This window comes from Paramacrobiotus metropolitanus, unplaced genomic scaffold (genome assembly GCF_019649055.1).
Source record: "Paramacrobiotus metropolitanus isolate TYO unplaced genomic scaffold, Prichtersi_v1.0 Parri_scaffold0000052, whole genome shotgun sequence".
Classification (NCBI taxonomy): domain Eukaryota; kingdom Metazoa; phylum Tardigrada; class Eutardigrada; order Parachela; family Macrobiotidae; genus Paramacrobiotus; species Paramacrobiotus metropolitanus.
The window spans coordinates 705664-719417 of NW_026570272.1; the positions used below are offsets into that span (position 1 = coordinate 705664).

The 13754-nt window shown below is 45.5% G+C and overlaps 2 protein-coding genes across 3 annotated transcripts; both read left to right on the forward strand.

Annotated features, from left to right (window-relative positions):
* The first annotated feature begins 979 nt into the window (after positions 1-979).
* On the forward strand, positions 980-7128 carry LOC129592428 (kelch-like protein diablo). 2 transcript variants are annotated; one of them, XM_055488460.1, is made up of 8 exons: positions 980-1212; positions 3692-3719; positions 3782-3905; positions 4045-4321; positions 4381-4684; positions 4944-5573; positions 5831-5917; positions 6011-7128. In XM_055488460.1, exons 1-8 carry the CDS (start codon positions 1192-1194, stop codon positions 6016-6018), a joined length of 1479 nt encoding a protein of 492 aa, XP_055344435.1. In that variant the 5' UTR covers positions 980-1191; the 3' UTR covers positions 6019-7128. The 2 variants fall into 2 exon arrangements, with proteins under 2 accessions (XP_055344435.1, XP_055344436.1); XM_055488461.1 differs by having other exon boundaries at positions 4054-4321.
* Positions 7129-11079: 3951 nt separating this feature from the next.
* LOC129592389 (kelch-like protein diablo) lies at positions 11080-13278 on the forward strand. Its single transcript, XM_055488408.1, has 4 exons — positions 11080-11258; positions 12212-12488; positions 12557-12865; positions 12955-13278. The coding sequence occupies exons 1-4, from the start codon at positions 11080-11082 to the stop codon at positions 13276-13278; spliced, it is 1089 nt and encodes a 362-aa protein (XP_055344383.1).
* The last annotated feature ends 476 nt before the right edge of the window (positions 13279-13754 follow it).

The window sequence follows — 13754 nt, forward strand, 5'->3', positions numbered from 1 at the left end:
TTGCGGCATGTTGCTTACTACGTTACTAGGCATGAAAATGCTGGAATCTTCCAGGTGCCAAGTACATAGCATCCGTCGCGAATTTGTGTCAGAGTCTGCACTTTTGCATGGATTGCGGCAGTAATAATATCCAAAATCAAATAAGAGGCCAGATAAGTCAGATAACTGCACCTCCTCGATTTTAACGAACAGAGAAGTTCTCTAGAACCCTCTCGCTATGCGATAGGGTTCTAGTCCAACGAGAGATTTCCTTCAAAGTCCAGCGAGCCGGCGCCCAGCGTGAGCGGTGTAGGGGACTTATCCGTACGTTAATAAACATACAGTCATATACATACTCGTACTTAATCGAAATAACTTCCCTGGTCTATGGAAACCGGAGTGCTACGAAACTTTTGTGTTTTTAGTTCTGTATATCCATTCTATGACCTACGTTTCCGTGGCTGGCATGCTGTTGACTTAATCTGCTCACTCGGCGATAATTTAGCTCTTCAACAATTCACTGAACGAAATCCTGAAACGATATCACTGTCAGCATCTCACGTGTCGGCCAGAAGGCTATCAGCAAATTTTCGTCAGCCAACATGTCTGTGTTAGTTACTCAGAAATCCGTAAACTCGCGTTCTTTATTTGGGGGTGAGCTGAATTTCTAAGGATTCTAATGTTACCAAGTGTATGTTGATGATAGTTGATCTGACGCGGACGTGTTCGGGAAGGTCTCCCATTAACAGCAGCGCTTTATATAAAACAGTACAGCCACATAGTAAACCACAGGCTGGCTGGCACCAACATTAACCGGAAACGGTGGAACACACTTAAATCTCTCCATATATACTCTACTTATACAGTCATACTCAAACTTTACGTTCCAGATGCAAGCAAGATTTAATTCGTTCTCCTGGGTGCGAAGTCCGAGTCCTGCGCGCAGTAAGATGCAAAGATAACAAGCGGCAGTCTCTGTAGAAGTAGGGTTTGCAGCAAAATAAGCGGCGATGATGATCCGCACTTGATAAGAGTTTTTCACCAGGCTGGTATTAGGTATTTTACTGGTACGCAATAAAACAGAAAAACCACGAAGTGCAATCGCATTGTTATTTCCTGGATATTTTAAAAAGCCTGTTAAAATGGCAAGGTTTTGTTCCGTCTTTGGCTTGTTTTGCTGTTGCTTTTCGGTCGTCCATTTTACTTATGTAAATGCGGCAACATTACCACAAGGTATGCATATTCAGGTACCGTAAATATGGGATATGCATGGGGTGCGTTAAGGGGGAGGGTTGGGGACGTTGTTAGGAGGGTGTCAGTATTTTCCCAACCGCGTATTTTGCTTCATTGAAACTGCAGAAGTAACTCTGTGCAGTTACAAACTTTAGTGCAACATCCCAGTAAATATTTTCAGCTTGTTACCAAAAACTACCACGTGCTGGTGTCTGATAACAGAGTTGTGTTCCTAATGCTGCGTGTGTGAAAGACTACGATGCCTTATACTGTTGTTTTTTTGGGTTGTGCTCGTGTATTTATTAGTGGACCCCTGAGATGCACATGTACGTAAAGAGGATTTATTAATAAGTTTTTCATTAGCTGAACGCATCGCTGAACGCATAATAAGAGTGGAACTAAAAATTAGCGCGAAGTGTCCACTTGTTAAGTTTTTACATAGCGCAACGCGCGTAGGGTGTGTTACGAAACACGTGAATAACGAATCAAGAGTGTTTAATATCGATTTCGAAAAGCAGTTCTTAATTTCTTGAATGAATTACAATATGCAAGGTGTGCGAGGTGCGAGGTGCAAGGCAAATGGGAAAAATTTTTCGCCTTTATGGAGACCCTGCTTATCCGATTTCGGCGTATCTCGAGGGTCCCTTTAAACCAGCAAAAAAATCAGATCGAGTACGATTTTAACGAAGCCATGTCAGCGTGTCGTATCGCAGTTGAGTGGGGTTTCGGAGAAGTAGTCCAACAGTTTGCTTTCCTCGATTTCCGGAAAAATCTCAAAATATTTTTGCAGCCAGTTGGACTTCTCTACACAGTTGGAACTTTACTACTGAATTATCGTGTCTGCTTGGGGTACGGGGGAAAAGTTGCTGATTATTTTTCTGTAGTCCCTCCGACCCTGGAAGTTTACCTAAACAACAACAGAGAATAGATTGTTGGTTTTCTGTGGAACTGTTTCTGTTGAGCAGCCATAAATCGATTTCGAATATTTGTATCTCATCTACGGAATCGTTAAAATAAACGTTCAGCGTGCCTGTTCAAAATAAAACACCGGAATTACACAGATCAGCGTTGGAAATAATTTCTAACAGTTTTCTTGGTAAACACAGAGTACAACAGTTCTAAAGTCAACAAAAACTGTCATAGCAAAACTACGACTTAATCTCTGACTTTAGTATTAGCCACCGTAATGAGATACTCGACTTCGAGAAAAACATCATCAATCGATGCTAGATTAGTCTGAACGAGAAAATTTTTCCAGTAACTTAGCAAAAAGTTGTGCATTCAACGCCTGTACTTTCAACTCTTCCGAGCGATTGTCTTCTTTCTTGTTTTCAACTTCCAATTTTCCTTTTCGAATTTCGAGTTTCATAGTCTGTTTTGCAGGCAGTCGTTCTTCTCTCTTCTTTTCCAGTTCTAACGCTGACTCTTTTAATTGCAATTCTTTGTCTCGCATCGATTTTGAGTCTGACAAAAAATTCTGCACCGTTCCGTTCCAGCTCATCCGTTCACGCTTGGGAAGCCGACCACTGTTTCCATTCTCGTCGTCCGGTGCGAAGGGACCGTATCCGTTCACACGAGCATCAAAATCATCTGGCAAAACAATGACATTATTTATCTACAATTTTATTATCTAACAAAAAAACATCGATTTCGACAGCTTGAATAAAAAATACCAAATAATAATAAAAAAGATATATTAAATGCTTTGATTTAAATAAAACAGGTTTCGAAAACGATCCAATAACATTTCTTACCGATCGGTTCGTCTGAGTCTGGTTCAGAAGTCTCAGACAGGCGCTTTCGTTTCTTCATGCTGTACTTTGCTGCCACCTGAAACTTTAAGTCTTCACGCGCCTGCTTTTCCATCTCTTTTGTCTGCGGCTTCTGCGTGGATGCGCGTTTAGCAGCGTCGGCCTCGAATTCGAGTATCTCACACAGCAGCTGTTCTTGCTCGTTAAACGTTCCAGGATCTCCAGTGCGCCATTCGTCGAGTCTGTTTGACTTGCGAAAATCTCCAGCAAGTCTCTGGCTTCGTTCTCGTACTGCAGGCTGAGATATCTCCTTCAGTGGCTCGAACTCGATAAGACGCTGGTGCATCTTAAGCCACAATTCGTCTGCCTTTCCTGTGTGGTCCTTAACTGTGCACAAATACTGGCGCAGCAGCCTGATGTCTTCTGCAGATGTCCATCGATGTCGTGTCTGGGTTTTGTGTTTCGCGATTTCGACCTGCACAAGCGTTGGCTGATAGGAAAAGCCATCTTCAAAGGACTTCGCACACGGTATATTGGATTCCATGACAACAAATCACGAATAAATGATAAGCGAACTCGAAAACACTCAAGAAATTAAAATTATAATTTCGATGAATTTCAGCAGTAACGCGCAGGCACAGCAACTGCTAAGTGCAAGTTGACGGTGGAAATCTGACGTTGCATTGATTAAGCAATCTGATACAGTTTAAAATTTCCGATGCCCACAGGTGGAAATTCACGGGCGAATTCGATACGGTAACTCGCTGATTTATCGTCGTGGCTCACACAGTTTAGCTGTAAACGTCACGATTCCTCAGCTGGTATCCCCTGCCACCGGAACATCTTTAGTGTTTGCAGCAAATATTTCCGCGCAGTGTTCACCAGTGGTCTTCAAGAGTCTACTATCCGCCTGAACAACATCTCCACGAGCACACTGAAAGAGTAAGTTGCACACAGATAACACGGTGACTGGAGTTCATGATGCTGTGCAGTTAGTGGATAGAGAGACTGGTTGATTCCAAAGCTTTTAACTACCTACTTAGGTAAAACTAGTTGCATTACCGCATTTATCTGCATGCAGTCTGGTTAGTTATGCCTACACACTGGAAATCAAGATTGACGTCAACAATGTTCGATCCATCCTGGCGGCAGCGCTTTTTCTGGAAATTCCTGCCGTCGCCAGTCTGTGCTGGGATGTTGTGGAGGAGCAAATGGATGTCACCATTTGCTTGATGGTTCACCGCTTCGTCGATCGACATACCAAAGCGCGACTGGCTGCGCGAGCCAAAGCCATGGTTCTTCGCAATTTTCTCCGAATTTCACGGAGTGCTGACTTTTTACTCGTTGATGTAGATAAGGTGCTCAGCAGGTTTCATAAGAGCTGTTTTGTATACTTCATACACAATTCTATTTATAGTTGGTCGAACTAATCGCATCAAATGATCTGCGCGTGGTCAAAGAGGATAACGTGCTGGAAGCGGTAGTGCGCTGGCTGGAGCACGACCCAGCCGGACGAAAGGCGCAGGTTTCCGAGCTGCTTCAGTTTGTACGGTTGGTCTTCCTTGGTTCTGCAGCACTGCAGAAGTATTTTCTGTTGCTCTTCAATGGTTTTATCAGTACACCAGCTGCCCCTTCATCAGTGCCGTCCGGAATTGCTCAAACTCTGCCCAACCGTCAAGCCGAGGCCATGACATCTCAAAGTCGTCCCCGGGAGTCATACGGTAAACTATCGGATCATTTTGCAGCGTTTATTTTGCTTTTATAGCGGACAAGTGTATAAACCAGGCTACAAATTGAGCATTAGAGGTCCAGGTGCAACGAAAATACAGCACTGTTATCGCCTAAAATGATGGTCACGGCACGATCTGTACACTAAAGTTTGGCGTGAGCCGTGATTTTTGTGTTTTTCGCTGCTTCAGTGATGCTTAATTTGTTGTCCGGCTAAAACTTACTTACGTAAACGCCGTTTTTATGCTGCAGATTCGGCGAAGGCGATTGTGTGCGTTGGTGAGATGAAGGGTGGTGAGAAGAAGACTCGCTTGTCCTTGCACATTTTCATGCCGTCAACTTCACTTGTGCTGCCTCTAACAAATCTGCCAGAAAATTTCGATGCTCCTGCTTTGGCGATGCTGTCCAGTGGCTTGATACTGGCATGTGGAGGAGGTTCGAAGCATCTCTCGGAACGCCGAGTCTGGCAGTATGATGCTACTCACTTTGCGTGGAAGGAAGTCGAAGCCATGGGGCACCGGCGCTATGGAGCGGGCGTAGTGGCGCTTAATGGTCGTATTTATGCTGTCGGCGGTGTTGATTTACGAGCTGGAACCAAGGGTCGTTCCGTAACTTTGTCCTCCATGAAGGTGTACGATCCAGAGGATGACGAGTGGGAGTTTGTGGCTTCTCTGCCGACCGCGTTGGTCGATTTCGCTATTGTGGCGTGTGATGATCGGCTGTTTGTGTTTGGAGGGGAAACTGGACGTTTCAATGGAGAGGTGAAGAGCGTCTACTGTTACGACCCCGTAGGAAATGTGTGGAGCAGAATGGCCGACATGTCGACGGTGCGGCGTAGTTGTACGGCTTGCGTGGGTGCCAGTGGACTGGTTTATGTGATAGGTAGGGAATAGAGTACTTACAAATTACCCCAACGGACAACTAACTGGGATTCGAAATTCTGGCAGTCGGTTACTCTGTGCAGTGTAGGATAAGAAATTAATCGTTCGTTTTAACGGAACCTTGTGCAGACAAACGTTTAACAGAGCATTGGATGTGTTCTTCGTTCTACTATTCCACATTTTTCAACCGTGGGCCGACCACATAAATTTCCGCTTATTTCCGTCCTGTATTTTACAAACACGGAATGCAATCTGTAGGTGGGTCGGCGGATGCTGATGAAGGTGAACAATGTGGATATCTGGTTGAGGCTTATGACATCGCGACTAATCAGTGGTGTAAAAAGAGTGCGTAAATACTTCGAACATAATAGTACTAGCACTAAATTTGTGTCAAGTAATTATTGTTTTTTTTTTGCATTTTCTCACATATCGTTGCAGAAATATGATCGTAAATCGTCATTCTGCTGTCAGCGCTTGTATCGGCGGAACGATCTATGCTGTTGGTGGGGTGGATTGACCTGACGAATATGTCGAGAATACGTCGATCGAGTGTTATGACGAAGACACCGACACGTGGACTCTGCACAGCTGCCGGATGCCGAAAGAGAGAGTCCTCACGGGTTGTGCTGTAATGACATTGAACACTGGTAAATTTCTGGAAATGGTGACCCGCCATTTCGTCGACGAAAATTCGTCGACCGTCGCTTCGTCGAGTAGACACGATGTCGACCTGTCACGACGTCGAACCAACGTTTAGCTAAACCAGCTCAGTTTTCTAGTATACCTAAGAAACCTCTTTTTAGCCGTCGCCCTCGTGAGGGTCGATGTAGTGCGGTCGACATGGTGTCGGTCGACGAAACGTCGGTGAGCGCTGGAAATAACTGTAGTCGAAATTGGTTGCGGCGGCATTTCTGGCTCGTGGTTTGCTAATACAGTTTGAAACGCGCTTGTCGGGATCAGTATACTCCTTATAATTATGGAATCAGTCTGGTGGTGGTTACTGGGTACCTTGGACTACCCATAGCGATAACTTATTTTATTTGCGGATGTCCAGCGCATGTTACTCTATATCTCATGCTACGAGAAAGAGTCGAGAAGGTCAACGTACGTGCAAACTAGCACCACATGAAAAGAATTAATGTCATTATGCGATGGACTGCGGACTGATATTCTTTCTACCTGCCGTTGTCAAAATCCGCATGATTTCCGTCTTGACAATGGATCCTTCGTTTACAGGTACGAATCTGACGAATGTGAATGCGCATTGTGGATGATCTCTAGGAGATCGGCATTCTCTTCCACAAATCGTAGTAAGGCGTTTTAGTAAGGAATCCTTGAAACTATTTGCATCCTGGTCCAGTTTAGTTGTTGTGAAAATTGACTGAAGCTTCCGTTTGTTTGGGTGTATGCGCAATCGATTATGTTTTGATTGAATTGGTCCTTGAATGTGTCTCTGTTTGGAGAGTTTTGCAATGTTCTTGTGGGCGTTCTGCTGCTTGAACCTGCTTCTGTTGTAGTTTGGGAAAGAAACCATTTGTGGATCGTACAAATGCGTGTAAGCCATGAAACTGTCGGAAGACTGAGCAGCGAAAAAGAATATATACGGTATATTACGGGTACACAAAAGCGCACCACATAGTAATCTTGTGCTCCGCGTCAAACATTCAGTAACTTGCATCGAAAGCAGCGAGAGGCTGCAAGTAAGCATAAAATGAAGCGTCAAGAGCATAAAATTTGTCGAACGCCACGAAGAGCGTCACGCACACCGTACACGTAGTTATTTTTTCAGTTCAATAAATCCAGTACCTTTTAAATGGGATCGGAGCTCCTGCAGGAATGTGGTTAACAACGGCGACTGCACAAGCATCGTTTTGTATTGATTATGCAGACGGTAATGGTATACTGTATCATCATAATTGTATTGCTTCCTAACGAGTGGAAACAGTGGTAATTAAGTAACGTCAGCCAATAAAATAAACAAGCACAGCGCGCGGCGCTACGCGCCGCGCTGCAGTGCAAAGGCGGTTCTTGACGGCTGGGCTCTTTTTGCTGAACGAATCGAAGTGAAACGGTTTTATATGCTAAGTAAGTCTTATTGAAAAGAGAATACAGTTACTGTATCTAGAAACGGGTTAAACCGAAATTCTTCTGTTACAAAACGTTTAAAAGCGTGGACGAATAATGCGTAACCTTCGGTTACGAAAGGTTTAAAAGAGCGGGTATCACACGCGTGGCTTTCGGTGACCAAAGGCTTAATATTAATAAGGCGGGTACCGCACGCGTGGCCATCTGTGACCAAAGGCTTAAAAAGGCGGGTACCGCACGCGTGGCCTTCAGTGACCAAAGGCTTAAAAGGCCTTCGGTGACCGTGACCAAAGGCTTAAAACGCCTTCGGTGTCCAAAGGCTTAAAAGGCCTTCGGTGTCCAAAGGCTTAAACGATATTCGGTGTCCAAAGGCTTAAAAAGCCTTTGGTTACTAAAGGCTTAATAAAGCAGGTACCGCATGCGTGGCCTTCGGTAACCAAATGCTTAAAAGGGCGGGTACCGCACGCGTGCCCTTCGTTGACCAAAGGCTACGGGGTGGGCGGGTGCCGCAAAATTTGTTAAGGTAATTAAAGTTATCAGGTTTGTTAAAGCACTAAGGTCTTGAAGCTTAGTAAGGGATTAAGCTAAATGTGAGATTCGGTTTATGAGGCGAAGGTTTTACAGATAAAGGCGAAGGTTTTACAGATAAAGGCGAAGGTTTTACAGGTAAAGGTTTTACCGGTAAACTAAGTTTCGGAAGCTTAGTAAGGATAAAGGCGTAACAGCACTGGTTTAAGGGGCTGCAAAAGCTTAAAAGTTGCTAGGCGGGTTCCGGCCAATCGGAAACGTAAGGCTGGTTCTGGCCAATTAGAACGTTTTGGAGGCGGGAGCGTTCCGGAATCAGATCTCTGCTTTAATATACGAGGACATTTGGGTGCTGTGAACATACCCTGCACGATTAGGCTGCGATGAACAGCTGGTTAGCCGTAGCTCGCAACGCTACTGATATCACAGTCTGAATGCAAACGGCTATAAATTTAGCTGGCTGTTCATCGCAGCCTAATCGTGCAGGGTATGTTCACAGCACCCAAATGTCCTCGTATAGGATGTAAGGTGACGCAAACAAATTACGCACATTGTTTTGAATACTGAAAACCGGTTTATTAGCAGCGTCACGCTTCCGGGCCGCCATTAACAGCGGAATGTTTGTTCTATACCTTCCCTCCGTTAATAACAACAAAACATATAACACGGGATCCAAGCACAACAAAGCAATATTTCTTTTCGCTAAACTAACCGGTTGGTCGGTGCGATTTTGATTGTGTATCAGCTGTACATCAAGGAAAGAGACCGGGTACATGCCTACATGGTACCAAATTTGTCTAGTACATGCGTAGAAAATCTCTTTAAAGGCGAAGATTCGGTAACTAATTGCTTAATTGCCGTATCCGATCTAACACTTTCAGTTGATGTAACACAGTATAACCTATGGGAGCGCCGATCGGCGATCGTTACTCGACACGTGTGCTCCACACTTTGTGGTAGGTCGGTCGACGAGTTAGCCCGGGATGGACTGCGCTGTAAGCGGTCTGTCGGAAGACTAACGCGACACGACGTAATCAGCGCGGAATTTACTAGAGGCCTGAAGTCAGCCGGCTTCCCTTCAAGCATGGAACCAAAAGGTCTGTGAAAGATAAGAAAAGACCCACACGTGCAGATGTATTGTAATGTACGGGTGTGTTTTTTCACTTTCTTGCAGCCGCCCAAAACGCCTCAGATAGCATCCGACGCTGGTATATTCCGCGATACGTGCACTTGCTCTAGCTATAGCAGCTCTGCGCTGGTGCCTGGCAGGTTTTTCTATGGCTGACTTGGCCAAATCAATAGGTACTTACAGTTCTGACTGCCTTATGATAATGCAGCCCAACGGGCTCTGCGTCATGCTCCTATGTGTCATTCAGAGATAACGCAAGCGTTGTGCATTGGTTTGTTGCAACAGTCGACACATGCCCACTTTAAGGCAACATTGCCCAACGGTAAATCTAGTCTCGACTAGATTTTCCGTTGGGCATCGTTGAGTTATCCATGCATTGCGCGTATTACACGGTGTACACGGTGAGTGCAATGCAAATGCACTGCTTCGCACGTTAATGCTGTTATACTCTACTGTTATCGACGCTGTGCAGTAACAAATTTAGATTTAACATAATTACGAACGCAGAGAGATGCATATGCTACCATTGATTTAATGACTTCGAGATGGCATTCATTACTAGTTAGGTGGTAATTTCGTGCAATAATTATCAATTAAGCAATATTAATGCTAACTAGGTAGTCATTCAAGACGGCAATAATTAGCTTTACCAATGTATTGCAGATACAAGTAATTAGATCTACAGTAACATTTTCGTGCTCCTTTTTTGCATGTGCGATGGGAAGATGCATAAAGTACATGCACTCGGTTGTTTATCAACAGGCTGACTTAGTGTAAGTTCGGTCATTCACTTATCGCGGCGGTGACAGTTGTTATGTTATCGCATTATTGGGTAGTTTTTTACGCGCCATTTGTTGTTACTCACTGCCACTTGGCTTTTGGTAAGTCTGATTTGCGGTAAGCCAACAGAAATGAATCTCTCTAATGTATACGTAAAGTCCTAATCGACCGATTCACCTTATCATTGCACTGAAATAATATGCAAAAAACCGCGCTGAACAGTGCGCTTGTCAGGCCGCGGCAACGCAGTGTTGTTGCTAACCGCTATTTTTTTTAAACTTAAAGTACGTTTACGTTGGCCTTGATGTGAGCTATTAAGCGTTGTTGCGTCCGTTTTGAACTGCTAATGCCAAGGATCAAGGATGGTAATATCCACGAGAAAGCCCCGGGATATAGGATGTATCCACAACGTTTCCGGATATATCCACAATTATCTTGGACATAAGGGTTGCATTGGTCTAATGCAACCCTTAATTCTTGAATCAAATCAAACGCTACACCGACTGGGTAAACCATCATTGAATAGGCTAACTTACCGTGATAAACTGATTTGCTTCCCATCGTACAATGCCAGAAATTAAAGCAAACACTCCCAAAGGCAGGTCTGCCACATGGTGCGGTAACCGAAATTCAACAGAACAGTGCTTCATGAACCCGCCATAATCGCGAAATTTCCGCCACAGTGGTAGAAGTTTCCAAGTGTCCTGGGCTCACGCGTGGTAATTGTCGTGGTTAACGATCAGTCGAAGATGCGTCACACAATAGCTTACGCCGACTACCATGCCAGGCATGCCTAAGAGCTTTCTTAAAAAATCTGTCCACCTATAACCTTTTTCAGTGATGGGCCAAATGCCACCGCCGCCCACAAATCATATTCCTAAGAAAGCGAGTACGAAGCTGTGATCCTTGTGAAAAAGATCACAGGCATCAGGATTGTGCGGATAAGCAAGCATCAGCGCCGTATCAGCGTATCAGCGTGTTTTCAACGATGTTACGGAACCAGAACTTCCATCTGGTAGCGGAAACCCAGGAAGTACTGAGGAAAGTGGATGTCCGCAACCTTGTATCGGCTCCTGAGAAATATGTTAATTACCGCAACGCTGAACTGAGTCAGGCGCAGGGCCACCTGGAGGACGCGTTGTTCGGGATGAACGTGGGTTATGTCGAGTGCGTGGGACTCCATTTCTAGCAGACGCGAACCCGTGCGGCGTTAGATGTGTACAGCTTTTAGAATTTTTCTATTGGTTGGCGAAGCCAGTACGTACACGATGATACGCCGACCAATAAAAATATTCAAAAGGCATTTGGATCGAGTGAAGCTAATGCACTTGCAGTCGCAGTCCAACAAGGGCGATTGTTGTACTGCATTTCAACTAGCCGGGAGTCAGAATACTTAAAACTAAATACTAATCGAACTGCAAGGTCAGTCGGATTTATAAATTTTTCGAATAGTCATTGCATTTGTGGTCGCCTGCCAGCGCTATACGGCTATAGGATTTCCAGTCAGCCTAGAGTAGTTACCGGCCTTCGGCGGTTTCGCAGTTGTTGAAGTTCCAAATGCACATTCAGTCTTCAACTTTGATTGCGAGCCGAGAGATATTCGAGCTATTCCAGTCTACTACCATAGCATCTAAACGTGTATCTGAATTAGAAGGACCGTGCTGCTACCAAATACCAACATCTACCTGATCAAACATGGCTGAGGGGTTCTTTCGGAGACTACTAGCTATGAAGTCCACAGGCGACTTGTGTGATGTTATGCTGAAAGGCGCGGACGATTCTTCACCTGGCATTTCGTGTCACCGAATCGTACTCAGTGCGCACAGCTCTTATTTCCACACAATGTTTACGAGCGGACTGAAGGAATCAGTCGAATCCAACATCCAGCTGAAGAATATCTCTACGAGCACCCTGAGGGAGTAAGTTGCCGAAATCATATAATAATGTCCTGTTTTCACTCCTCTGTATTCTTGTTGCAATTTTACTCGTATACCGAGACTATAGCGAAGTTTTCGAAGGGTAACTAACCGATAAAATTATGGACGTACTTTTATTGTTAAGTGCGCTATGACCTTATCACTGGGAGAGCTAACGCCTCAATCAAGACTTTCGTTGTTCAGGTTGATTGATTACGCCTACACACTGGAAATCCAGATTAATACAGGCAATGTTCAGTCGATTCTGACAGCGGCCCTGTTTCTGGACATTGTGCCCGTTTCTTATTTGTGTTGGGAGTTTGTGGAGAAGCACATGGATGCCGCCAGTTGCTTGATGATTCATTGTCTGGCCGTTCGGCATCAAAATGCGCGATTGGTCGCAAAAGCCGAAGCCATGGTCCTTCGAAATTTTGTCCGCATTTCACGGGGCGCGGACTTCCGACTCATTGATGCAGAAAAGGTGCAAACCACTTTAGTTTATGCTGCAGCAAAGTATTATTGCAGCCCCGTTGATCCCTCTGTTTGTAGATGGTCGATCTGATTGCGTCAGATGATTTGCGCGTGGAAAACGAGGATGACGTGCTGGAAGCGGTGATGCGGTGGCTGGATCACGACCCAGCCGGACGAAAAGCGCATCTCTCGGATGTGCTGCAGTTCGTGCGGGTTGTTTTCCTTGGTCCTGCTTCGCTGGAGAAGTATTTCTTGGCGCTTTACAATGCCCTTAACAAATCACCAGCCGTGGATTTACCGCTGTCGTCCAGGATGGCCAGTGCCCTGCCCAACCGTCAAACTGAAGCCATCGCCTCTCGATGTCGACCCCGGGAATCCTACGGTACGGTATTCCTGTCTTTTCCTTTGTTGACTAGTTTGCGCCATTAAAGTTTTAATTCTGATTCTGCTAGTAACCGGCAGTTTTCCGGTGGTAGGATTCAGGAAAGCTGTTGTCTGCGTTGCGGAGTCTGAAACATGGGAAGGAGTCTTCTTCTGTGATTGTTTTCCTGCCATCCGCGTCAAGTGTGCTGCGTTTCGCTAGTCTGCCCAACAACATTGATGCGCCCGGCTTGGCGGTGCTGGAGAACGGATCGTTATTGGCATGCGGCGGACGAAGTGGCCCTGAGGCCTCGGAGAACCGAGTATGGCGTTACGACAACGCTGGTTATGCCTGGACGGAACTCCAACCACTGCAGCAAAGGCGTTATGGAATGGGTGTGGCAGCGCTGAACGGCCGCGTGTACGCTGTCGGGGGGTGATGACTTGGATCCTGATCATGGGTTACTGTCGTCCATGGAGTCGTACGATCCACAGGAAGATCGTTGGCAGTTCGTGGCTGCTTTGCCGGATGAACTTCAGGAGTTTGCCATGCTGGCTTTGGATCAACGGTTGTTCGTATTTGGCGTACTGAACGCACATGGGGAAAGTGTTGACAGTGTCTACTGCTACGATCCCGTAGAGAACTTGTGGAATAAAATGGCCGATATGCCGACGGCTCGATCTTGCTGCTCGGCACTCGTGACTGGATATTTTGTCGCTGCCTGATACATCTCTTACTTGGTGATTCAGGCAACACCATCAGGCAACGGATTACAGCTGTTAGTGCGTGCGTGGGCGGAAAGGTTTTTGTCCTGGACGGAGAAGACAGATCGATCGAATATTACGACGAAGACGCGGACACGTGGACGCTGCACAACTGCCAGATCCCGGAATCTAATTCCCTGGTCGGCTGCGC